The sequence below is a fragment of the Macrobrachium nipponense genome, chromosome 4 (genome assembly GCF_015104395.2).
Source record: "Macrobrachium nipponense isolate FS-2020 chromosome 4, ASM1510439v2, whole genome shotgun sequence".
Taxonomy (NCBI): Eukaryota; Metazoa; Arthropoda; class Malacostraca; order Decapoda; family Palaemonidae; genus Macrobrachium; species Macrobrachium nipponense.
Genome location: NC_061100.1, coordinates 41,016,735 through 41,043,994, shown reverse-complemented (window position 1 = coordinate 41,043,994; position 27,260 = coordinate 41,016,735). Strand labels below are relative to the sequence as shown.

The following is a 27,260-nucleotide window of genomic DNA, read 5'->3' as shown; positions in this document are numbered from 1 at the left end:
TGTCCACGACAGTCAGTCTTGCACATTATTTCCTCCTGGCTTCATAAGGGCAAACATGTCTTGAGTTTCGTATTGAGCTTCTCCTTCTACTCTAGATCTCTTCTTAGTTTCATTCTGCTCTACTATCTATACTTCTCTTTCCTAGACAGTCTCCATGTCCTCTTCAGATCATCAACAAGGCCTTTATTCACATTTCCTTGACAAATATTTCATGCTTGGGCGATGATCTTCATACTAGTACTGGTGGAGAGGGGTGGGTGGGGGAGGCGAGATGGATTCTTTTTTCCACCCCGTCGATGAGGCCTTCTAAGGATTAATTCTTGAAGGAGTTTTGGAATTTGTAGTTTGGGCCCCCTGGGAAAAGTTGGAATGGATGCTCATGTTCTGTTGTTCTGCCTCCTGTGGTCAAGGTAGTCAACATCTCTGGATTTTGCTATAACTCTCTGAAACACCGAGTCAAAATATTCTCTCGCCTTTTTCTCTGTTTTACTGTTTATTTCTCCTCCACAGTTCCTTCTTTTATTCCTCCAGACCTCTTGATTAATATCACAGTCAGTCCCATTGGTATCCAAATAAAATGAAGAAAAATCTGGCATCAAGGGAACTTGAACATTGCAACATGACCTCAGGCCCATGTGACCTGGAGTCAGTCTTAATTCAGAATGGTGTTGGATGAACACCTTGAGTAAGCATAATTTTGGGTCAACGCAACCTACTTTTAACATGACCCGAGACCAGCAAGACCTTGGTTCAACATGACCTTGGGTTATTTAAACAGACAACTGAGTGCTAAAAGCAAAACTTGAACTTCAATTCTTAGTGACCATCATGACTTCATTTTCAGCATATAAGAATAACTGCATAACCGCTTGGATATTCGTAACAGATGTAAGACACGGACTTTGTAGAAAACAGACATATCACCTAACACTGTATCAAGATTGCAATATAAGAGCAGGAGAACCAGTGTTCCAATTACTGATATCTAAAACAAAACAATTACTTGGCTCATTTGCATCGTATTCATTAAAATATGTACTTAGATATTAAATAAATACTGTATATATTACTGTACCTACATATAAATACATACACACATATATACAGTATTACCCCAGACACTGAAAGTTACATTAATAAACTTGAAGGGTTCTTGAAATGCTACACTGCTCAGCTGTACTCACTGTTGGATAATCGAAATAAATGATACTCCATGAATTCATTAAAAAAAAAACTGAAATACTTTAGGAATAATTCAGTACTAAATATTCTAGTTTACAGATGAGAAAAATGTGAAAGAATAATAAAACACTACTAAGATATCAAACATGTAAACATTTGTAACTTTTTAAAAACAGTACATGATATGAAAGTACCAATTAATTATCTTTCATCGATTTCTTTGTATGAAAGGAGCAGAATTGCCCCCCCCAAAAAAAACACACTCGCTGCACCTGTCCATCAATTTATGAAAGATTTGCACACCCTTACACACTATATTGAATGACAGTTCGTTTGGAAAAATTATTATCAAGTACTGGAAAACAGGAAATAAACAGGCAAGCATATGCGGCCAGCTTTAGAACAAGAGGGCAAACATAGTTAACCAATAGGCATACATAACTCATATATACATATATACATTATATATATAATGAAATAAATAAATAAACAATCCCAAGACAGTCCTCTTTCTAAACATGTTGCTCTCTGAGCAAGAGTTAGAGCCGATATAAGACCAGCTTAATCTACTTAAAAATTTGTCTAAAGTTTTAACAAAAGATAAAATTATAGAAAATAACAAGGGAATTACTGATTGAAGTGTTATCCCACAACAAATGCTGCACAAACTAACAATAATGTTGCACAAACTAAGATTTAAACAAAATACACTAAAAATATCTCGCACGTAACAACAGTACTTACTTTAGAGTTTAAACGAAAGTGTTTACAGACGCTTGTTTGAAAGGAAAAAATCCAAGAACGATCTTCCTTTGGAACTTTTCTTCTTCGACAATCATACCCATTTTAGTTTAGTGAACACATAGCTTGTGAATTCTCGTTAAAGAGGGGGGGTACAACTGTATAAGTATGTAAGTATACATATATATCATGTAGCATCTGATGTATTTTTGCAAATATATATTACCATATATGAGCAAATATCTATATTAAAGTAAATAATCTCCGGTGATGACTGGAATGAACAAGTGATTCTTTAGTTTAGAGTAAGGAATCTGAGGTCGATAATACTGATACAAGTCGAGTTACAGACTACTTGGCCAACCGTGTAATCAAGTGGAACCTCTTAAAGCTAATTCACTATGAAAATACATCCTTAATATTGTCCTATCTGCTGCATCCCCAAACTCATTTCCATACTAAACGAGATGAAAGCTTCTGTGGCATACTGAGTACGTAGGACGGGATGTATGGACAGATACAATCCTTACACGAAGGGGTTGCTGCTGCAAGGAAGGTGAAATTCGTGGCAATGGACTCTGATTGATGATGACTATGATAACGACAACGATTACGATATTGGTGAGGATGATGACGGCGCGAATGATCATGACGACGGTGAGACAATGAGGATGACAATGGCCACTACTTGGTCCCCTCCCTGGGACCCTATTACCTATGGTGAGAAAATATAATATCCAATCAAAACTTACACAGGAAATAAAACATGTGATTCTTCATATGCACTTTGTACAAAATGTAACACTCACTCGCTCTTTCTCTCAATGTGATTAGAAGAGACAACGTTTGTTCGCTAGCTGTGTGGTCCACAATTTTGTTGGATGGGTTTCTCTACCTAGAAATGCAAATCTAACTTCCATACTGAAATGGGGCGTTTGAATGCTGTCATATGATCAGCCTCTTTACCCCCAATAACGTACATGGCATTGGGCGCATTGGGTTCGTAAGTTGACTCGTCTTTCATAAACGGATTAATTCGTGTCGGAGGGGGAGGGGTGGAAGAAGGAGTATGTCCGGCAGGACCTCCTCCTTCCCTCGAGTTCCCAGAAGCGTTTCCAGAATTCTCGAACCCTGGCATATGACTGGAAGAAAATGTGACTTTACTGGTTGAGCTGGGTTTCTGGGTGGCTTCTGTCGTTGATGAGGAGCCTAGGCCTCCTTTTCTTCCTTCCGCTCCTCCGCCCCCGCCACCTCCTCCTCCCGTTACCCCGACACCTGTTTCTCCTACTTCGACCACGGATACTACTCCACCTTCAGGATCAAGACGGTTCTTGGAATGGATTCCATCCGCAGGTTGGTGCTGAGCATCAACGTGTGTCTTACTGAACCGAGCAGTCTGATTGTCAAATGTCACAAAATCTTCCAAAGTGGCCATTGTGAGATCAAGGGGCGTCCTGCGTTCCATTTCCACTCCGAGGCCTATCCCAGAATCTGGAGGCGTCCGCAGCATTTCTGCAAACTCTTTGTGACGAGCGCTCTCGAGGTCAAGCGCCCCAGTTCTCCAATAATCCTGACTGAGGAGGCCGCCGTTGTTGTCTTGGCCAGGATCGAAACCAACGTAATTAGGATTGGCAAAGCTGTTCACACCTATCATATTGTAATTATACGCACCGAAAATATTAGTATTACTACTCTGATTGCTATCTGTGGTGCATGAAAATGACATAAGGTTTTCGCTAATACTAGTATCAGTGGACTGCAGAGTATCCTCATGATTGAAAGCCAACCGACCCTTTATGTCAGCAACGACATCACTCGGATCATCCTCTAAGCTGGCCTCCGCCGTTCCCTCGGCTGGCAGAACAGTGATGACCTTAACGTGATTGATAGGCATTTGTGAGGCCACCGGCTTGTCGTCATAGTCGTCCTCAGCAACATCACCGAAGTTTGGCACAGAAACAATGTCTCGCGTCATACCCGACCGCGCCTTCCCAGGGTCACACTTGTCCTTTTTCATGACGTGAATACTCTGGGATTTCACGATCTTACTACCGACGCTATCACACGTACTTGCTAAAGACTCTTCGACTATACTTTCTGTACTATCATTGCTAAGCATACTGTAACTATAATAACGTCCAAGATGAGAGAGGTTTAACTGCGATATTTTTGATATAGATAACTTGAGATGGGCAGTGGGAGCGTGAGAACAGTTTCTCTGGATAAGAGATCTAAGGCGACTAGGGTCCAACTCTTCCTCATCTTCGTCGTCTGGTCCTCTGCACTCGTGACAAGCGCACGCCACCGGCTGATATTCGCCACACAGCTGCCCCTCTAAAGCTCTGTTACCGTTGCTACTGCTGCTGCCGCTCCCTTTGACACCGGGGTCATCTGGGTGGATTCTTCGCGTCCGGTAAGAGTCGCGACTGTGGTAGCCGCTGCTACTGCTGGCGCTCGAGGACGATCCTCCCCCTACAGAGGACGAATGGGGCGAATGGAAACGGGGGCCTTTGATATGGTGAGATGGAGCAATGAAGGCGCAGAACTGCGATCTCGGCTGGGGCTTGATTCCGGATGGCATCAGCCGCTCCCACGTACCAGTAACTGGAAATGCAAAGGGCTTATTAAAATCGTTTTATTTAAAGTACCTAATGTTAAATAAAATAATATAAAAGAACGATGATTCACAGACAATTGTGCTTTCAAAAGACTTCCGAAAGGTCACATTGGTGCTTCATATTTTGAATTTTACTCTCAGAAAACAGTCATTTTTTGGGTCCAGCTATCACTGAAAAAACTCACTACAATAAATAAAAATACTAGATGTTGGCGGTAAATACTTTCTTACCTTCAGCAATGAATGGCTAGTTTCATCGCCTCAAAGTAAGTTTAAAAGAGCAGATACTTTTTTTTCCTATGTTGGTTGCTATTGTACTACGAGAAAATTTGTTCTGTCAAATACAAAATTGAACAGAAATCCAAAATACAAATAAATGAATAAACAAAATCACTCACAATTCAGTCTCAACCTCGTAATAACTGGCAGACAAAGTCTTCCCTAAAGAAAGCACAGAGACAGATACTGCAGTACAACGTATTATAATGCTGGATTATGCCGAGCTCGCTCTCTCTGTGTCAGCGCCTCGGTGGCGTGATCGGTATGGTCTTGGCCTGCCACCGAGGTGGCCGCGAGTTCGATTCTCGGGCATTCCACTGAGGGGTCAGAGATGTGTATTTCTGGTGATAGAAGTCACGTAAAGCCGTTGGTCCCGTTGCTGAATAACCACTAGTTCCATGGAACAAAACAAACAATCTATCTCTCTCTCTCTCTCTCTCTCTCTCTATATATATATATATATCTTTTTGGTCAACCATAAAAAAATATGCCCTTTCGCCTACTTATGACGAATTCTATAATCGACATTCTTCATTACGTGGTATAATATTTGTTCTTCAGTCTTGATCCAGAACGGAAAACTCATATTATTAGTTCTCAAAAAAATAAATAAAATAAATAAATAAATAAATGAGTACAATAAATAAATAAAATAAAATAAAACTCTTACGCATCTTATTCATGTATTTTTTGACTCTTCAGTTATATATCAATAAGGAATAACCGACTTTCTACGCTCTATTACTTTTATTTCTGTCATCTAATTCGATGCGAGAGTGTGGCTATTTTTGTTCAGCTTTCCACCAAGGTTTCGAGAGGCAATTAGCTATCCTTGAATTCTGCTTTTACTGCTGTCCACGTTGAATATGTCAGACTATTCCTGTTTTTTCATATATTCAAATGCCCATGTGCGATATTTAGTCTTTGCAAGTATATGTAAATCAACATTTACACACACAAACAGACCTATAGACATACATAATGCGTGTATATGTGAAAAAGGCCCATTAAAACACTGGTTTAAAGCCAAGGACTAACTTCCACCCTTATCAAGTAGTGAATGACAGAACGAGTTACATTGGCGAAATATATAGTGGGAGATATTCTCTTAGGTGATGTCTGGGGTCACCGCTAAGATGACATTGGTTCTGTTAATTGTCTTAATCCTCTTCATCGTTGCCTTAAGGGAGATATTGTCTATAAGGTCAGAGTCCCAGCTCCATTGGAAAGGTTGATCCTATTATATTGTTGTTTTATCAGTGAAGATTCTACTATCTGACATTTGAATCGACAGCTGCTCTTGTAAAAAATTCGAGATGAGTTCCAATCCATGGTATGGTTCGTGTTATTTATATGATGAAAAATTGCCGAACTATGCTGTCCATATCTAACTGAATGCTTATGTTGAAATATTTCTGAGAGACATTTTCCTGTGAATCCATAGTTTCAATGGGCCTTTTATACTTGAGACATATCCTGTTTCAACAGAAGAATTTATTTATATACACACACACACACACACACACACACACACACACACACACATATATATATATATATATATATATATATATATATATATATATATATATACACAATGGAATTCAACATGAGGTAATATTTTGTGAATGATGATTATTTATTTTATATTTTTATGTTTATGGTTTAATTTCAGAAAAGTGGGTGGTTGTAACTTTTCATTTATATAAATGCTTATTTATATATATATATATATATATATATATATATATATATATATATATATATATATACATGTATATATACAGATATGAAAGGCCACAACCACCCACATTTCTGAAATTAGACAATACAAATGAAAATACAGAATAAATATTCATTAATCACAAAACAATACCTCACGTTGAATTCCATTGATCCCCATTTTACTGAAATATCCTTGACGCATTCAAGGACTCGTTTTTGTTTTTGTTATTTTTTCCAATCCATTTTGAGAGAGGGCGTTCAATAAAGAGTTCGGACGAAGTGTTCAGCACAGAGTCCACATAAAGTGTTCAATGAGGGGTAATTAGCGTGGAGAGGATTATAGGGGGAAGACTCTGGATGGACGCTAATTAATATGGAAGAGGACGAAAGAAGATATTTCTAATTAAGACTCATTATGAAGAGAACTAATTACGACGGAGGGTTCTCATTAAAATGTTCGTTCCTTTTTATCATTCCACGAAGTGATATATTAACTAAGCGACAGACTTATTCATGGAAGACTGAAAAATCCCTAATAACTCTCCCCCACCCGCCCCACCCTCTCACTCTCTCCGTCAGCTAAAAATTTTGTGAACGTTTAAACAAATTCTCTGACTCCCAAGCAATCATGTTGAGATGTAAGAATGAATTTCTTCTCTTCTCTCTCTCTCTCTCTCTCTTCTCTCTCGTCTCTCTCTCCTCATCTCTCGTCTCTCTCCTGTGTGTGTGTGCGTGTGTGTGCGCGTGGTCTCGTAATTGAAAGTGGTAGAGAGTTCAGTTTACGAACGGATGACTAGCGTTCGGTCACCAAACGCACGAAGAATAAAGGGGGCGGGGGAGGGGGGGGGACCAAACAATCCAGGATGAGGTACCTGGTTGTTGGCCCATCATTGTGAATCGCAGCTGGGACGGAGAAATGGAAAGAGAAAGACCTTTACTACAAAGCCAACGAAGAATAATCGTACGAGGACTAACAGGATAGATTCAGTTTTCTGTAAAAGAAAATGATTGAGATGGCTTCGTCTGTCGGTCTGCACTTATTCTGTCCACCCTCAGATCTTATAAACTACCGAGACTTGAGGGCTGCAAATTGGTATGTCGATCATCCACCCTCCAATCATTAAACATACCAAATTACAGCCATCTATCCTCAGCAAGTTTTTTTCTTATTTAAGATTAAATTTACCCATAATTGTACGTCTGGCAACGATATAGGTTAGGCCACCACCAGGCCGTGGTTAAATTTTCATGGGCCGCGGCTCATACAACATTAGACCGGGACCACAGAAAGATAATGTATTTTCTTTGGCCTTGATTATAGGTTGTACAGAAAACTCGATTGCACTGAAGAAACTTCGACTTTTTTTTTGTGACAAGGAGTAAAAATACGATTTCATGACTCTTTGGAACCGAGGTCAAATTTCCAAAGCATAACATCCCTGACGATAAAAGTCTTTCCACTTATCTTTCTCCAACTGTGACTCGCACCGATTGTCTAGCAACCTGGTACCCAGGATAGCTTTAAATATAAGCCACAAATAAAACACTAACATCAAATTCACAATACCTTGGGAGTCACTCACACCTGACAAGGATTCGAACCCATGTATTTTTCGTTTGGAACATGCCTGACAAGATATCCTATTTGAGGTTTTTGTTTATTTGTTTGTATGGTGTTTATACGTTGCATGGAACCAGTGGTTATTCAGCAACGGGACCAACGGCTTTACTTGACTTCCGAAACCACGTCGAGAGTGAACTTCTATCACCAGAAATACACATCTCTCGCCCCTCAATGGAATACCCGAGAATCGAACTCACGGCCACCGTGGTGGCACGCCAACACCATACCAACCACGCCACTGAGGCGCATCCTATTTGAGGTGCAAGTCATTCCAAGGTATGTATAGTGACTTCATTGTCACTAGGATATTTGTGGCTTAATATTTGAGAGGATAAAAAATATATTTAAGAGTATAAATAAAAATATAATAAGTGATTCTAGTGACAAAGCTTTCACGTTTGATAGGTAGGCTACCACGTTCTCGATGTTCAATATTTTTTTTTTTGGGGGGTAATACGAGAAATGTTTTTGAGGATTAATGTTCTGAACCATATTCATAATTTTGGTTCAGTTCCTTCTAAAGTGATGGAAATGTCAGTTAATTTTTGAGCGACATTTTTTAAACTCAAATTAAAAGAATAAATAGTAATTACGAAAACTACTTTGACATCTGAAAACCAGCTGAGGAGAAAAATCACAAAGAAACCAACGCTCTGGCTCCTGCTGATATCAATAGAGCTATAACGCTTGCTATGTGGCAATGGACAAAGAAGAACCACATAATTCAAACTCTGAAACTTGATGCGTATATCAAAAGGCTTTAAAGAAACGAAAAAATAAAAGCATCTGTACATGCACAATTAAAAAAACAACAACACACGATTGCAACCTGAAAAAGGCCTCACTCACAATAGACATAGTAACCCAAAGGCAAAGTACTGAAGAGGACATTGAGTTACACCCTGACGAGTAAATAAGATAATTATGAAAAAAAGAAGAGAGAAAAAAGACAAACACTATCCGAAGCTGTAAGGAAACGCCAAAGTAAGTTGGTAGTAAACGGTGCTGCACACTTCAATCTACTCCAAGACATGGACAGGAGTTGGTAAGCCTACGATAATGAAACTATGGGCTGGGGTAGCGTATAGGGTAAGTGGGGTATGGGAAATACTCGTAAGGCAGCATTATCTAACGAAGTTGATTCTTGCCTGACTACAAATAAAACTGTCACACGGACAAGGAATTTAAATGGAATTTGCTTATCAGACACTGTTGGTCAGCCTTGGTATACGTGTTTGTTAATAAATAGTGTGTTAGTGTGAAAGTCTTTATAGGACCCGAAACTGCATTTGGTGAATTATTTGTATAAAGATAATCAATGCCGATCGATATCTCTTAAACATCTGAATATGACTGGTGAACTATGTCAACTCTCATCAATACTGTGAAAGCATCTTTCTCGAGTCTTTATACTCTGCATTGTATAATTAGTGACATTCTTGTCGATGGACATATAAATAATTATGTTTTTTTATATATATATATATATATATATATATATATATTATATATATATATATATATATATATATATACCATAAATGCGTAATTCTACATTCATACGATTTTATCTTACAGACTGTTAATAAAAAATTCATGAGGGTCTTATATATGAAGGCTAGATAGCAGCATAAAGGATTATTGTTATTATTCTCCTTCCCTTTCCCTCTCCCTCAAAGAATTTTCCCGCCGATAATCTGTGCAGACAGACTGACGTGGCTCTAGGACTCTACGTCGTTCCTTCTCATCTATCTTGTTTGTGTGAATGCTATTGGTAGTTCTGGCATGTAATAAGTGATGCCAAAATTGCTGCAGTTAAGCAATAATCCGAATTATTTATAAAAAATAAAATAAAATTTTGCTAGCGATAACGATTATATCGAAATCTAGTTCTTACCCACAATACGAACAACTACTACTACCTAGTATGTATATCAATATCAAGACTAGTAGTAGTCTTGATATTGATATACATAATTATTGATAAAAAAGTAATGACAATTTCTTTTCTATAAAAGAACGAAATGAAACTGAATATTCGTAGTCCTAACGAAAATGGTGCACTCAAAATTAACTAAGCCCAGCGGGTATACTCCCTCTGTATATAGTAGAATGTTTGCTAAATGTAAACAGATTAGATAACTTTTTTATAATATAACATGGCCAGGCATTGCATAAAAAATATTTGCTTCATGTAGGAACTGTTGTATGTGTCTGCGTATGTGACAGGACCCAGGATCTGAGTCTAGGCAACTGAGCAAAGATTAGATAACTTTTTATAATATAATATGGCCAAGCACTGCATAAGAAATCCAAGCACTGTATAAGAAATATTTGCTTCATGTGGGACCTGTTGCATGTGTCTGCGTATGTAACAGGACCCAGGAACTGAGTCTAAGTAAGCACCTCTCTTTGAAATGTCAAACAGCAAAGATGAGCAAACTCTTCACCTCGTCAACGCAAACACTGTCCTCTGCTTTCGTTTTCTTTGACTTCAAGGCGAGCTCCGTTCCATTTTCTTTTATATCATCCGATTGCAATACTGAACTGTGTTGCAATACTGAACAGTGTTGCAATAGGATGATAATTTCATTCCAAATCATTTGTTTTAGCCATTAACCTGCTCTTCTATAATATTCATAATATATAAGTTACAGGAAACACTCAAATGCCATACCTTACAAAGGCTACTACTGCATACCTATGTAATCACTTGACTAAATACTGCTCACTCTCTATGAAGGTCTATTAACTCATTCAGTGAAGAATTTTCAAGACTTAAGTCAACAGGCATCCAAATTAACCACGAAAAATCCCTACATGATAAACGGTACCTTACTGAATGCAACGTGCCTTCTGTGCAAAAATTGAATACAGGATTGCGCTTCGATGTCAGCAAGTAAAAAATCAATGAATAAATACGGCTAAACTCTGAAGAAATACACAATCGAAAGCTTTTGCACGGGAGGGCAAAGGCAATTATATATAGATTAAAGGAACAAAGTTGCAACAATAATGTTGGAAAAGGGTCTTTAGATAGCCTACACGGCACCTAGAGTATTCATTAAGTTTCCCCCAAGAACAGTAAAGATGTGAACACTTCGCGACGAAAAGAAACGAAAGAAATAGCTTTAAAAATCTGATGAGAAATGGAAGAACCAATTACAGTATTTAAGAAAAAATATTAACTGCAACTGCCATGTTTGGGGTCACAGGAGGGACCAATTGGGGTCCTCCAAAACTAAACAAGGATCCCAGCAATGATTTTGGTGTAAGTTTCAAAAGAATATTTAAGGACTTCAACAGAGAGACTTCATGCAAATCTGGAGAAACTGGTTGAGAAATAGAAGGAGAATTCTTGCAAAGCTAATAAATTATTAGATGAGAGAGAGAGAGAGAGAGAGAGAGAGAGAGAGAGAGAGAGAGAGAGAGAGAGAGAGAATTCATTTAAATGTCAATATGATTGCCAAGGAGACAGAGAAGTTGTTTATACGTTCACAAAATCATTAAAATCATTAGCTGACGGAGAGAGAGAGAGAGAGAGAGAGAGAGAGAGAGAGAGAGAGAGAGAGAGAGAGAGCACGTACCGAAGTAATACCGCCAGAGGTCGTTGAGGATCTCTCCCTGTCGCTCTCCGCCGAAGACGATCATCGACGAATGCAGTTTGGCAGCGACGTGCGAATGCAGGTACCCAGGGGACGGTCTCGAACGCATCTGGGTCCAGGTGCGGCCCACTGCAAGCAAAAAAGGAATTTACGATTACTATTATTATTATGAGAGTAATAAAGCTGGAAAACCGTACTCTTGATATTAAGCAATGTCTCGTTCCATTGTCATACAACTCGAAATTCTCGTGAGTGTAAACTATCACAATCACAGTCACTGATATCATTAGTACTATTGGATTTATAGTGATAATTATCATTATAATAATAATAGTGATTAGATTATCCTTACTATTGTTTTCTTTGTCTATTATTGTTATTATTAATACTAAAACAACATGGATAAATATTAAAATAAATTATTATCAGTCTTTAAGACCTAATCATGCCAGTGCTATCTATGTTTATTGTTATTATTATTATTAGTTCTATACAAACTTCGTATTACAAACAGGGCTTGCGATAAACATTATAAAATGTCGGCTTCCTCTGTCTCTTTCTCTTAAACAGACCTGCAGGATGTTGTAGATTTATAAAACAATGGTTTAACCACCAGCACTTTTCCTCTAATTACAACAGGCAGCTATTCAAGCATACAAGCAAACCTCATGAAGTATATATGCTTCATGTACCTTTCTGAAGGAAGTGTACAAAATATAGAAAATTAACCCAATAAAAACTGAGAAAGGTTGGGTGGTTTAACCCTTTATTTATAATTTATTACGAGCGAAGTCATTACTGGAAACGGGATAATTTCTGGCGGCTCTGCCCGGCCCTAACGCTATTTAAATGCTAATATCTGTAAAAGTACTGAAGATAAAAGAAACATTCTTTCGGCATATAAAATCTTACAACTTTATATGATTTATTTTTGAAATATCATAAATTCCCACTTAAATGCTTTAATTTTTGCATTATGATTTTCTCAACATTGGTGATTTCAGCACCAAATTTGATAGTTTTCTCGACTACTATGAGATTCAGGGCCTCTGTACCACGGTTTTTTCGCAATAACTTTTTATCTATGCATTTCATACATATAACACTTATTCAGAATACATATTATATCAACACATAAATTTTGAGTGTATTCTGCACTACGTAGGTTGAATAAATTTGGTACTTATAATGTAAAAGTGACTTTTTTTGAAGACGGGCTAACTTACTCAGAGAAAAGGTTTCGAACGCACTCGTTACGTAACTTATGACAGCATTTCTTTCCTCTTTCTCGATGGATGATTGGCTATACGTAACGAAGGCTAAACCTCTGGCAACAATGACATACAAATTTAAATACAAGCAAAGCAGTACACCTGTATGAACTCTGGAACCTCTCCACTGATAATTGTCATAATGAACAAACCAACAAAATATGTTAATAAATACAAAAACAATTCGATATTAGTCTAACTCCCAAAATAAGTTTCCAAAGAAATTACTCTACTTTATAGGTCACAATCAGATTGACAAGATGTAGGGAATAGTTGGTAATTATCAAAAACATAGTAGACAAGCTTGATTTGATAACTGCTATATCCAATGTCAAGCATTTTTATTTATTAGCTATCTACCTATTTACTGAAAAAAAAATGGCCGGTACCGTATATTGGCTTTAAACCTTCACCAATAATTATATCGTCAGAATGATGACTTCATGAGGCTCCACCCACTTTCGCCTCGTTATAATTCAGGATAACACTGAAGGCTACCATGGGCATTGTTGGATTAGAAAATTTAACTTCTGGCTATAAAACTAATTTCTCGAGTAGTTGTAAGAAGTGTTAAATGATCTTCAAGGATCCCAGCAGTTGGCCTAAACGTTTAATTCATGTATATTACTGCTATACTGTTGCAGCACTAGTGCTACAGTAGTATTACTACGCTAGCGCTGATACCCCACCCACATCTATGTATCGTTCCGCCATTCATAAAGTCTTTGGGTTTCAGAGCCAATGAAGTTTCTGTCTGGTGGATGGGCGGGGCAACATTTAGTCAAAAGGTGTTTGTTTACCTTGCTTACGTAATGAATGTTTTTCGACTCTTGGCTCGTAATCATTGGCCATGGCGTCGGCTAGATCATTTTTACTCTATAAAAATTAAAACTATCGGGTTTAGGTTATTGATAATGCTGACAAAATTTGTGTGTGGTTGTAAAATATACATATGTCAACTTTCAGCTACATCCGATGCTTTGACAAGGAGCAAAGTCCAAAAAACCGTGTTACAGAGACCCTGAATCTCATAGTAGGCTTAGTTATATATCTTCTCACCTCCGTTATAAAGAATTATTTCGCACTGTATCGGTTGTCATAATATTAGCAGTTTGACGTTGGAAGGCTATTTGAATTGCCATTAACGATAACGTCTATGTAGCAGAGAGTTCCCAGATACCTAGTTAACCCTTTGATGGCTTAACTTGAAGATTCGCGAGTTATCGCCTTTATGGCGGCCTACTGGTCAGTATATAAAAGATTCCCAGTTGAAATAATGTATAGCCTCTTTTTTTTTTTTTTTTTTTTTTTTTGGTGGGGGTGGGTTTTTGGTGGTGTGGGTGGGGAGTTATTCATACCATAACAGAAGTCCCATCAAGCTTTTGATAGAGCACTGCACGTCCTGGAAAACTAATAAATAATAATAATAATAATAATAATAATAATAATAATAATAATAACAATAATTATTATTATTATTATTATTATTCCTTGAAAACTATAACAATAATAATAATAATAATAATAATAATAATAATAAATAATAACAAAAGCCACAAGGGTCCTGTGCTGTCAAAAACGAAAGCCGTGACATTTCTTGGCTGTGAATTAAGTCACAAAAAACTCCGCTAATGAAGCCTCTGATAAGCCTCTTATTGAAAAAAAAACGAAACTCGGAAAACCTTCATATGTAATACTAATAGCCTCCGGGAACCTTTATCATAAAAAAACTCTTGTAATGAAGAAGGCCCCGTAATAGAAACAAGTACGTACTTAAGATGCCCTTTAAATTTGAGTAGATCACCTAAACAAGATTGACATTAGATAATAGTCTATGAATTCCTCCTATTTACTCCAGCGCTGCCTTTGTCTTGATTAATAATAAAACTTTTTATATAAGTTATGAGTTCAGAAGCTACATTAGTCATCTCATTCACAATTCATTACGTGGCTCTTTGATTGATGTACTAATACTGCACTGATCAATATCATAATTTTACAATACACGGTGTTACCTTTGACTGCAAATCAAATGTCTGCTGAGTATAAAAAACATTTCCCGTACTGCTCGGAAAGGTTTCTGTATAAAAAGACTGGAATACTGTGTCCTTGTCTGGATGTCAGGCAATTTCCGGCACCTTTACCTCTCAGACAATACCGTCCGACGTGGCGGTTTCCTTTTGCCACACGAAGGTAACGATAATCTACAGTGGCCTCCTTTTATAATCTCCATTTCAACAGGGAACTTCCATTAGCGCCTTTGGAGAGTGCCCCAAGAACTATTGCGCGTTACTCGCTTTGCAGAGCGTCAGCATCACCCAGTCTGGGTTGATCTGTCACTTTTCCGAGATCTGCTGGAAGGTTGAACGCACTTTCGCTTTAGCACGCTGCAAATACGGCCAAGTGGCAGAAGCCTTTCGTTTCTTTTAAAGTGAATCAATCAAATGGTCACTACTGCATTATTAATTGCAATAGTGGCAAGCTTCATGCAGGATACCTTACTAATTCAAAGATAAATGCACCAATGCCCTAGTTTTTATGATGTGCACAGCACTTTTTTTAAATGAATTTATATTTGCTTCTCTTTATCTAGTCCTTACTTTTCTCCCTTTATTTGTTTTATTTTTACACAAAGGAATTTCATAGAACTGTGTTCAATAGTTCAATGGGAGCTGAACTAGTCGATGGCATTTGAGGTGGCTCCAAAGACCACTAACTGACTGAACAAAATTCCACCGGATTAAAAGAAAAAGAGGGAGAAAAAAAAGAACCACAAGACGTTTAGTAAATACGAAGAAAATAAGGAATCGAAACGAAATAACAAGATCACTGCCATTCTGGGTATCTCAAGCTAATAGATTCTAATTTGGCATTGGGGCCTCCTGACGAAACGGCCAATACCAAAAACTGGCGTCAGAATTTCTTTGAATTACTTTTATCCTGTTCAGGAGCTGATTTCATAAAGGCGTAGTAAAGATTTCTGTGCTAGCTTTCCTCAAGGGCCACCCTGCATATGAAGATATGAATCTTCATAAAATAATGTGTATTTCGAAATATGACAGTCGTTGGCCTCAAGGGAAGGGACTCAATTGTTATTCAAACGAAACAGCTCCTACCAAGACCACCCCTTAATAGTCTCCTGCTTTAAGAGTTCGTGCAATGCTATCACAAACCACTGGCACTTCCTAACGTAGCAATATGAAGTACGCCATTTACAACCACAGCGGTAGCTGTGCCAGCTGCAAATGACTGCTTCTGCCATGGCGGAAACCAAGGCTAGGATCTTAATTAGAAATGAAATATGGATGGTGACTGCAACTGAAGGAAAAATGTTGAGGCTGCTAAAACGAAAAAACTGAACGGGTCAAAAATGTAAAACCACAGCAAAGTTGCGGTAAAAAGGTTATCAGAGGAGACGAATTGATCGGCGCTTTGAGGAAGATACTGAAGTATGATAGGCCACTGAAGAGGCCGAACAATTCATAAAAGGGAGACCCAGAAAGGGCTGGCCAGACAGAATGAAAGAGGTGATGAAACAGAGGGGCTTTAGGAACCAGAGAACGCAAGAATGCTTGCAAGGTAGCGGTCTATCCTAGAGTGAGTGTAACCAGGGGAGCTGACATAATGATGGTGAGCCTTCTGTGTAGGTAATAAGTATATGAAGTGGCTGAAGCTTTGGAAGTCTTCTGCTAAAGGGGTTTCATCCATGATTCGGTATTTGTGGAATGGAAATGGCAGTAAGTGGAGACTTGTTTGTCTCTGGGTTATGAAAGTACAAATGTCTATTTAGGCAGATAAAAGTAAACTGAAGGAAAATACAATATATTATATATATTAGACAAATATGGAAATGAGTAACTACATAGTAATTTTTACTAGAAATATCACAAATTCTTGGTCATTTGTATTTTTCCTAGCGATACTTACCTCGAACCATTCCATAGGAGATTCCCGGATGTCGATCCGAAATAAATAACCCGAGAAATTAATCATAATAACAGTCAAAAACACATTTCACAAAACTCTAAATCAGATCTAAACCTCACCCCTTCCTTTAGAAGAAGAAGAAAAGAAGACGACTCGTAAATGACCTGTATCAAACCGCCAAAAGTCGTTCCGCTCCTGAAGGTCGGTCATGCCGCCGTACACCCACATCTGATTGTCGTGCAGGACGGCCGAGTGGGCGTGACGGGCGGCGGGCTGCTCCCCTCTGGAGGATAGCTGCGTCCAGGTTTCGTCCTCTGTGGAAGTTAATATTGTTAATTATATTTATAATATATATACCTAACATCACTTGAAAAGCACAATTGCTCTAATATTTATGTATATGTATTAAAAAAAGTTACGCTAAATCCACTTATTTCCACGGTTTCGTGTAAGTCTTATCCCCAGTTTGGAAGGTAAACACATACCAATTGGCAGCATGCACCGGCTCCCAAGATTACGAAACTGGGTTTTTTTACGCTTTTTTGTATTTTGAAAAATACAGTCTCATATATACATTACTGCGGCTTTTAACTCATTATCTCCGGTCACGGCATAGTGATGCACCATAGAGAATTGGGTGTGTTCATTCCGGAATAAAAGGAATATTTCCGGCATGGAATTTTATTTGAGCCTGAAATACGAAATCCCGCCAAAAGCAGATTAATTGGAGACGGCACGGCGTCCCCTGAGAGTCCCGTGCACGTCGCTTTCACTGTTCTTGTTTTCTTTTTCTTCTCTTTATTCCATATTTCTAATTTCATTTATTAGATTTCTCTTTTATACATAGGGTCACTTATTACAAGAAAGCTTTTTTTAGCAAGTTATTGAAGCTTCTGGGTTGTTATAATTAAAAGTGTGCATAGACTGAATAATAATAATAATAATTTAGCCGTCTTATCTCACAAGTACAAATCCACTTCACACACTGTCAAAACTTTTATGATTTAAATGTTACAATGTAATTTTTAAATAATCTAAAGATACAATTAATAACCCGCATTTCAATCTTCGTTTCCGATAGACACGCCTGTGATGGGGATTGGGGAAAGCAGTCCCCCCAACCCCCTCCAAACTTGAATTGTTGCACACTTTCGAGTTCCCCCAATCACCTTACTCTATGCATACACATCTCGTCCCCCCCCCCCCCCAAATCATACAGACCACCCAAGCCTACTCCTTGAACGTAAGTCCCTTCCTTTATCACACTTCATTCAGAGTTACTACTCCGCAGATATTGTGGTTGTTTTTCCTATTCAACTTCGCCTCTTCATATGACGACATTTTGTTCGAGACATCTGTGGCCGATGGGCGCTCTCAGTCGGCAAATTAAGACGTTTTATGCTTGACGACCTCATAACCAGCGTCCTCAAACCTTTGGCTGAGCCATATAACTCTGTACCATGACCTCTAGTTTTATTTTTCTTGCTGGTCGGTCTGCTCAAACACACTTTCCTCTCATTATTTGGAGGTTTTGCCATCTTTTCATCTACTTCGATTGCCAGTTTGTATAACTATTACTTGTTTGTAATTATATGTGACAAATTCCATTTTTTTAATTCGTTATATCATTTGGGTAAATTCACGGCTTAATACTTTGTTCCAGAAAGACTTTACCTGCACAAATACAATCATTATTATCGTCTGCAACGCTGTGGGACGCAATGGGCCTCTGTGAAGCTCTGCCATTCATGTCTTTCCAGTCCTTTATCTTCCACAAATCTCTAGACTTGGGCCTCCAACTATTCTGGCGGCCACAGGGGTCCTACTGACGTCACTTATTCTCCTCGGGGGTTGTGCGACGGACGTGTCCACGTCATCTTCACCTACCCTTTATGTTTGTCTCACATGCGTAGTATATAGGTCTTCATAATCGCCCTTACGGTATCGTTTCTCGATATCCTGTCATGCTGATTCCTAATGTTCCTTGATATATGGTCTCATTGTAATGCTATTAATACTGTCTCAGGCCTGTACAGAGGGGGGGTGGAATCTGGCAGTCCATATTTTCTGTGACGATCCTTTTCATTGAACTGTACTTACAAAGTAATAAATAATATTTTTTTTGCAAGTCCTTTTTTTTTTTTTTTTATAAATTTTGTTATTAAACATTAACTTCATTCTTTACTAGCAGGAAATACAAGAGTGATAATAGGAATGTGATATATACCTGTATATGCAATGACATTTATAGAAGAAAAGGTGCAGTTCTGGGAAGAAAACACCAACCCCCACTTAAAATAACTCTTGGTACGGGCCTTTGTCTATACTGCAACACTGACCGAACTAGACTAATGTACAAACTTACGTTTGCCATTTTAGTGTATTTGATTTCCCAACGCAGCCTGCCCATTGTTTGATGTGCCCTTTTTATAGCCCTTCACTGAATTCCAGCACAAGAGAACCTAGTATACTGGATATCATCGTTCCAATGTAAGTGAAGGCTTCAACCTCATTAATTCTCTCTCCACCATGTGTTATTTCACCCCTTTGTGCATAAGCTGTCCTCATTACTTCTGTTTTCCTTAGATTTACATCGAGTCCCCATTTCTCTAGATATGTGATGTCCTCTATTGACCATACAATGTAAACTACCTTCGATTTCCGACCGTATTTTCCACTAAAAGATCCGAGAGAAGAGGAAACAGCCAAGTTGAAATAACATTAATTGTAGCACTTCTTTTTTTAACTTCATATTCATTGTCAAGATTCCATCGATGTTACATTTATGTCGTCTTCATTCATAGATATTGTCAATTAGCTTCAAATATTTCACGGGGATAATAGCGATGCAAGAACTTCCGTAATATTGGTCTGTTATTACTGTAAAATGACTTCTGGTAATAAACAAAGGCCATTGGACTGTTTTTCTTATTCTATACACTGCTGCAAAATATGTCTGGACATGAAGATGATTAGGGCAACTCCAGTTTGCTAAAAACAGATTGTTTACATCTCAAGCTTATTAAGAACAAGAATACTGAGCATTTTTCACGACAATCAATATTAAGGCATTGGCTCTGAAATTACCACATTCAGCTAGATCACCTTTCTTTGGCACCTTTAAGACGACTTCTGATTCTTACTCAGCAGGTTTTATTTCCTCCTTCCAGAGTCCACAACAACGGATTAGATAATACGTGAGGTGTCATTTCATTCTCAGCCAAAGTCATCTCTGCTTTCCATCTCCCAAGTTCATTACCGGTTACGACTCAAAGAACCGTGCATTCATTCATCCATACACTCAAGCATTGATTGATTGATGTAAAAATGTACCATGGCGTCACTCAAGCATTCAAACTATGTTCCTCTTAATCCTATTCATAACAAATATTAATAATGTCTTTTAATAACGACCTCAAATAAGAAATATAAAAACAGCAAAATGCGTATTTTCCCCCTTTTATCGATAACAAATAAACAAATGAACTATTGAAAAACCCACAACCTTTACCCCAAGTACGCAAAATCGAAAGCGATGTTTACCCACAAAAAATTGAAAACAGCCCAATTAACTGTTTTCGTAAATTGCACATTTTTGTCCTGATTTGAAAGTTGCTTTAACAGTGCTTTAAAAAAAAATACCAGCAGCGCAGAAAAATTGAAAAAAGCCAGCATTTTAGTCTCTCTCTCTCTCTCTCTCTCTCTCTCTTTGCCATTTCAAATGAGGCATCTTTACTTTTTTTCTTTTACGCTTTCGATTCATTTGGAGGAAGTAAGTGACGTAGGAGGCTCTTTGGAATTTTCGTTACACCACAATGGTCCCTTTGCTTTGAACTCTGGAACAATACCTTCGAACGCGTCTAAGATAATCGAGCTTAATGGTCCTCAATTGAATATGTAAATGAAATCAAGTACTTGGGTTTCACCCTCACCTCTAATAACATAGCTGACCATCATTATGGAGAGTTGTGAAGGGTTTTGTGCGTTAGAGCAAACATGTTACCGGAAAATTTCTCAAAATGCAAAGTTGATGTGAAATGCGTTCATTTCAAGTGTTTACATTTCCTTTTCTCGTCCATCACTTGTTTCTAAAGCAAAGCTAACATCTTGCCAAACGAAGACTGAAACTGGAATACAGAATTTAGGCTAAAAGGGCAAGCACTGGGACCTGTGAGGTCATTCAAAAGCTGGAAAGGTAATTGAGAGTAGGCAGGTTTGAAAAGCGTAACAGGAGGAAAACCTCGCAGTTGCATAAGAAACAATTGTTAGAACAGGGTGGAAAGTGAAATACAAGAAAGAGAATATGGATGGAGGTACAGTAAAAGGAATGAATGAGGTGGCAGCTAGGGGCCGAAGAGAAGCTGCTAAGAACCTTAAGTAATGCCTACAGTGCACCGCATGAGGTGCACTGATGGCACTAAACACCTACGGGACATAAGAAGAGTGTGTTTTAATAATAGTATTGGCAGGCAGTTTAACTTGACATCGCGGTCTGGCATTTCCCAATTCTGTGTCCAGATTGGTATACCAACATTCAAATGAACGCCTCGGGCATTCTACTGAGGGGTTAGAGATGTGCACTTCTGGTGACAGACGTTCACTCTCGACGTGGTTCGGAAGTCACGCAAAGCCGTTGGTCCCGTTGCTGAATAACCACTGGTTCCATGCAGCGTAAAAACACCATACAAACAAACAAAACACCATTCAATGAAATAAGACGCAAAGCGGTGCTAAGAAATATGATTGTGGAAAACCTTGTAAACACGCTTCTGATTAATATTTTTACATTGTTTCACTTGGACTTTAGAATTTTCGTATATTGTATTTATAAAACTCACTAGGGAATTCTATGCGAAATATTGCATTTATTATAATAATAATAATAATAATAATAATAATAATAATAATAATAATAATAATAATAATAATAATAATAATGGCTCCAGGAAGTCAAGGAAGAAGAAACAGGGAGAATAAAAACAAAGATTCACAGAGATCGACAGACACAGTCAGACACCAACTAAAGAAAATGCCAAACTGGAAAGCCCCAGGTCCTGATGAAGTCCATGGATACTGGCTCAAAAAACTTCAAGGACCCTACACCCACGAATAGCAGATCAACTCCAGCATTGTATTTCAAATCACCATGCACCCAAATGGATGACCACGGGAAGAACATCCTTAGTACAAAAAGACAAGAGTAAGGGAAATATAAGCCAGTAACTACAGGCCTATCACCTGCCTACCAATAATGTGGAAGTTACTAACAGGTATCATCAGTGAAGGCTTATATAACAACTACCTAGAGGAGACAAACACCATCCCCACCAACAGAAAGGCTGCAGAAGGAAGTGTAGGGGCACAAAAGACCAGCTCCTGATAGACAAAATGGTAATGAAGAACAGTAGGAGAAGGGAAAACCAACCTAAGCATGGCATGGATAGACTATAAGAAAGCCTTCGACATGATACCACACACATGGCTAATAGAATGCCTGAAAATATATGGGGCAGAGGAAAACACCATCAGCTTCCTCAAAATACATCAATGCGCAACTGGAATACAATACTTACAAGCTCTGGAATAAGACTAGCAGAGGTTAATATCAGGAGAGGGATCTTCCAGGGCGACTCACTGTCCCCACTACTCTCGTAGTAGCCATGATTCCCATGACAAAAGTACTACAGAAGATAGATGCCGGGTACCAACTCAAGAAAAGAGGCAACAGAATCAACCATCTGATGTTCATGGACGACATCAAGCTGTATGGTAAGAGCATCAAGAAAAGAAAAGATACCCTAATCCAGACTGTAAGGATTGTATCTGGGGACATCAGGATGGAGTTTGGAATAGAAAAATGCGCCCTAGTCAACGTACAAAAAGGCAAAGTAACGACAACTGAAGGATAAAGCTACCAGATGGGAGCAACATCAAACACATAGATGAGACAGGATACAAATACCTGGGAATAATGGAAGGAGGGGATATAAAACACCAAGAGATGAAGGACACGATCAGGAAAGAATATATGCAGAGACTCAAGGCGATACTCAAGTCAAAACTCAACGCCGGAAATATGATAAAAGCCATAAACACATGGGCAGTGCCAGTAATCAGATACAGCGCAGGAGTAGTGGAATGGATGAAGGCAGAACTCCGCAGCATAGATCAGAAAACCAGGAAACATATGACAATACACAAAGCACTACACCCCAAGAGCAAATCCGGACAGACTATACATAACACGAAAGGAAGGAGGGAGAGGACTACTAAGTATAGAGGACTGCGTCAACATCGAAAACAGAGCACTGGGGCAATATCTGAAAACCAGTGAAGACGAGTGGCTAAAGAGTGCATGGGAAGAAGGACTAATAAAAGTAGAAGGAAGACCCAGAAATATACAGTGACAGGAGAATGACAGACAGAATAGAGGACTGGCACAACAAACCAATGCACGGACAATACATGAGACAGACTAAAGAACTAGCCAGCGATGACACATGGCAATGGCTACAGAGGGGAGAGCTAAAGAAGGAAACTGAAGGAATGATAACAGCGGCACAAGATCAGGCCCTAAGAACCAGATATATTCAAAAGAACGATAGACGGAAATAACATCTCTCCCATATGTAGGAAGTGCAATACGAAAAATGAAACCATAAACCACATAGCAAGCGAATGCCCGGCACTTGCACAGAACCAGTACAAAAAGAGGCATGATTCAGTGGCAAAAGCCCTCCACTGGAGCCTGTGCAAGAAACATCAGCTACCTTGCAGTAATAAGTGGTACGAGCACCAACCAGAGGGAGTGATAGAAAACGATCAGGCAAAGATCCTCTGGGACTATGGTATCAGAACGGATGGGGTGATACGTGCAAATAGACCAGACGTGACGTTGATTGACAAAGTCAGAAGAAAGTATCACTCATTGATGTCGCAATACCATGGGACACCAGAGTTGAAGAGAAAGAGAGGGAAAAAAATGGATAAGTATCAGATCTGAAAATAGAAATAAGAAGAATATGGGATATGCCAGTGGAAATCGTACCCATAATCATAGGAGCACTAGGCACGATCCCAAGATCCCTGAAAAGGAATCTAGAAAAACTAGACGCTGAAGTAGCTCCAGGACTCGTGCAGAAGAGTGTGATCCTAAGAAACGGCGACATAGTAAGAAAAGTGATGGACTCCTAAGGAGGCAGGATGCAACCCGGAACCCCACACTATAAATACCACCCAGTAGAATTGGAGGACTGTGATAAAAAAGAAAAAAAAAAAAAAAAAAAAAAAAAAAAAAAAAAAAAAACAAAAAAAAAAAAAACAAAAAAAAAAAAAAAAAAATAATATATAAATAATAATAATTATTATTATTATTAAATGGTTTATTTTCGATATAGAAGAAAAGATTGAATTCCATACATATAGCAAAATTTTAAAAATGCGAAAAACTCATTTAAAGTACATAAAAATACCGATGTAATAATAATACTAATAATAATACTAATAATAATACTAATAAAATTAGATGCCGAAGTAGCTCCAGGACTCATGCACAAGAGTGTGCTCCTAGAAACAGTTCACATATTAAGAAAAGTGATGGACTCCTAAGAAGGCAGGATGCAACCCGGAACCCCACACTATAAAAAACCACCCAGTCGAATAGGGTGACTGTCATAAAATCATAAAAATAAATAAATAAGTGAATATAATAATAATAATTATTATTATTATTATTATTCCTCATTCCGTAATACGGTGGCAAAAAAGCTGCTTTACTTTCCCGCTATGCAGCAGAGCGCCTGCTTCCTCCACCTGGGCACCAGCTGCAGCTTTCAGCCCACCCCACCCCCCAAACTGGGGCCTCCCGCATGCCTTAGTCCAGGTATGCGACAGGTATGTGACCCGACTCATTAGGAGGGGTAATTGAATATCGATTAAATCTCTTCCGCGTAAGACCCGATGTGTGCGAAGCGTCCCCCCGGTTTGCGGAAACCAATTACTGTTTCAAACATGCTTGCTTTAACTTTTAAAAGCATTTTTTAAAAATACAACTGACAAACCGTGCTAAAGGGTAGGACTACTGCTTGTTAAGCCTGTTATCATTGTTGGTTATAATCACGGGCGGCCGCACATAGGGGCAAGGGAGGGGGGCACTTACCCCCACCTGAAATCCTGTGACCACAGGAGGTTACAGTTCCTTTTCAAATGAACAGTGACTAACTTGAGAGAAAAAAAATTTATTTCATTTAATTACATCACTTTGTTTTCCTTTCATTCGATATTACATTCTTTCAGCTTAAGTACATTAAAGGATCCTTATTATATTGTATAAGATTTGTATGCAGTATATAACTGCGTTATTCTTTCAAGAAATGTTTGATTTCAATTGAACAGTACTACAAGGAACTATTGAAAAAAGGGTCAATGTAACATAATGGACTTTTTTTTCTTATTGCATCTTGCTTCGCTTAAATTATTGGCATCGCAATTCCACTGCATATAATATATATATATATATATATATATATATATATATATATATATATATATATATATTATATATATACCTATATATATATTTGTGAGTGTGTGTGTGTGTGTAATTTGCCCACCCTTGGAAAATACGATGCGGTCGCCAATGGTCATAATGATTTCACAGTCATAATGAACAAGATTACAGTGAAGGAGACGCCAATAGAATCGAAAAAAGACGTAACTGAGTCCATATAATAAGGAACAAATCATATTTAATAATGACAAATAATTTTTAATAATGACAAATATTTAATATATTATTTAGTAAATGAGTGAGCCTTGAAGTAAGAGAACTCGATCCCAGACTATTGCAGAGGCAAAAATACTTAACGTTTTCGGAAGAAGATGCAGGTAGATGAAAAGCCACGCGTTTGTATATATCGTGTGTATGAAGAGATATTGGATGATATGCGCAGCAGCCGATCAAGTGGAAGCTGTCTGCACGGGGGTTTCATCCTTCATTCAGAATTTAGTCACGCACTATCAAGGAAATTGGTGAAAAATTATGTACTATATATATAATATCTCTCTCTCTCTCTCTCTCTCTCTCTTAAGCATTAAGTTACAAATGTCCATTAATATCCAATTCGCACTACCTCTGAATTATTATATTTTCATATATGTTAACCGAAGGGGAATTTTTAGTTGATAATTTGATCCTCTGGTGGGTTCGAACCCAATAGAGGACGAAATTATTATCAACTAAAAAAATCACCTTCTGTTAACATATATGAAAATATATAAATTCCAAGGTAGATTGAATTAGATATTAAAGTACATGTGTAGCTTAATGCATGTTTATGAATCACGGTGATGTGATGAAAAATTCATATGTATACTTATTTATATAAATATATACATATACATATGAATGGAGATCTTCGCTTGCTACGTAAACTAGTTTGAAAACTATAGAGCCCAAAGAAAACAATGATATCCAGAGTGACCAGTATTAGAGTTTTACTATGATCTAATACTAAATAGAGATGGCTTTCGCGTCATCATGACTGTTTTCACTCCAAATCACCATCACTTTGATCCATTTCATCACCATCCCCCAAAACAACCTAATGAACTTACTTAGATTAAAACTCCACAGTTCGGCGGAGGACCCCCTCAGGTCTTGGTAGCCACCGTAGATGATCATGGACTCCCCCGCGATCACAGCCGTGTGGGCCCTCCTGCCCGTGGGGCCCGCCGCCCCCGCCCCCCCTCCTGAACGCCCTCCGCCTCCGGCCGCCCCCTTCGGTGGCTACCCGTATCCTAGCAGGAGAGCCAAGACAAGGGGCCCCTCCGCCACCAACAATCGGGGGAGGACCTCGGCCTCCCCCTGCCCAACGCCATTTCCGCCATGCTCGCGTCTGAAAGGAAGGACAAATCAGTAAGCAATCATTTTATATACTTGTGTGTGTGTGTATATATATATATATAGATATATATATATATAATATATATATATTCATATATATAGATATATATATATATAACCACTATTAGACGTGATTTTTTATATCAAAACTATATATACACAATATATATCTATATGTATGTAAATAAATTCTGCTAAAACAGGATACGACTCAAGTATATAAAGGCCGTTAAAACTCTTGATAAGGGATGGAAGTTAGTCCACCGAAATATAGTCCTTAGCTTTAACCAGAGTATTTTAATGGGCCGGTCTTATACTTTATATATATATATATATATATATATATATATATATATATATATATATAGATATATATATATATATA

At 38.2% G+C, this 27,260-nt stretch overlaps 1 protein-coding gene across 1 annotated transcript in view; it reads right to left on the bottom strand.

Annotated features, from left to right (window-relative positions):
- Nucleotides 1-1,933: 1,933 nt before the first annotated feature.
- LOC135210884 (uncharacterized) overlaps nucleotides 1,934-27,260 on the bottom strand; it is a 137,347-nt gene continuing 112,020 nt past the window's right edge. Inside the window, exons 5-9 of the mRNA XM_064243813.1 lie at nucleotides 26,804-26,867; nucleotides 26,587-26,736; nucleotides 17,136-17,285; nucleotides 11,756-11,902; nucleotides 1,934-4,527 (exon numbers count right to left, since the gene is read on the bottom strand). Coding sequence (XP_064099883.1) covers nucleotides 2,819-4,527; nucleotides 11,756-11,902; nucleotides 17,136-17,285; nucleotides 26,587-26,736; nucleotides 26,804-26,867 — 2,220 coding nt within the window. The 3' untranslated portion in view covers nucleotides 1,934-2,818. The remainder of the gene's footprint in view (nucleotides 4,528-11,755; nucleotides 11,903-17,135; nucleotides 17,286-26,586; nucleotides 26,737-26,803; nucleotides 26,868-27,260) is intronic.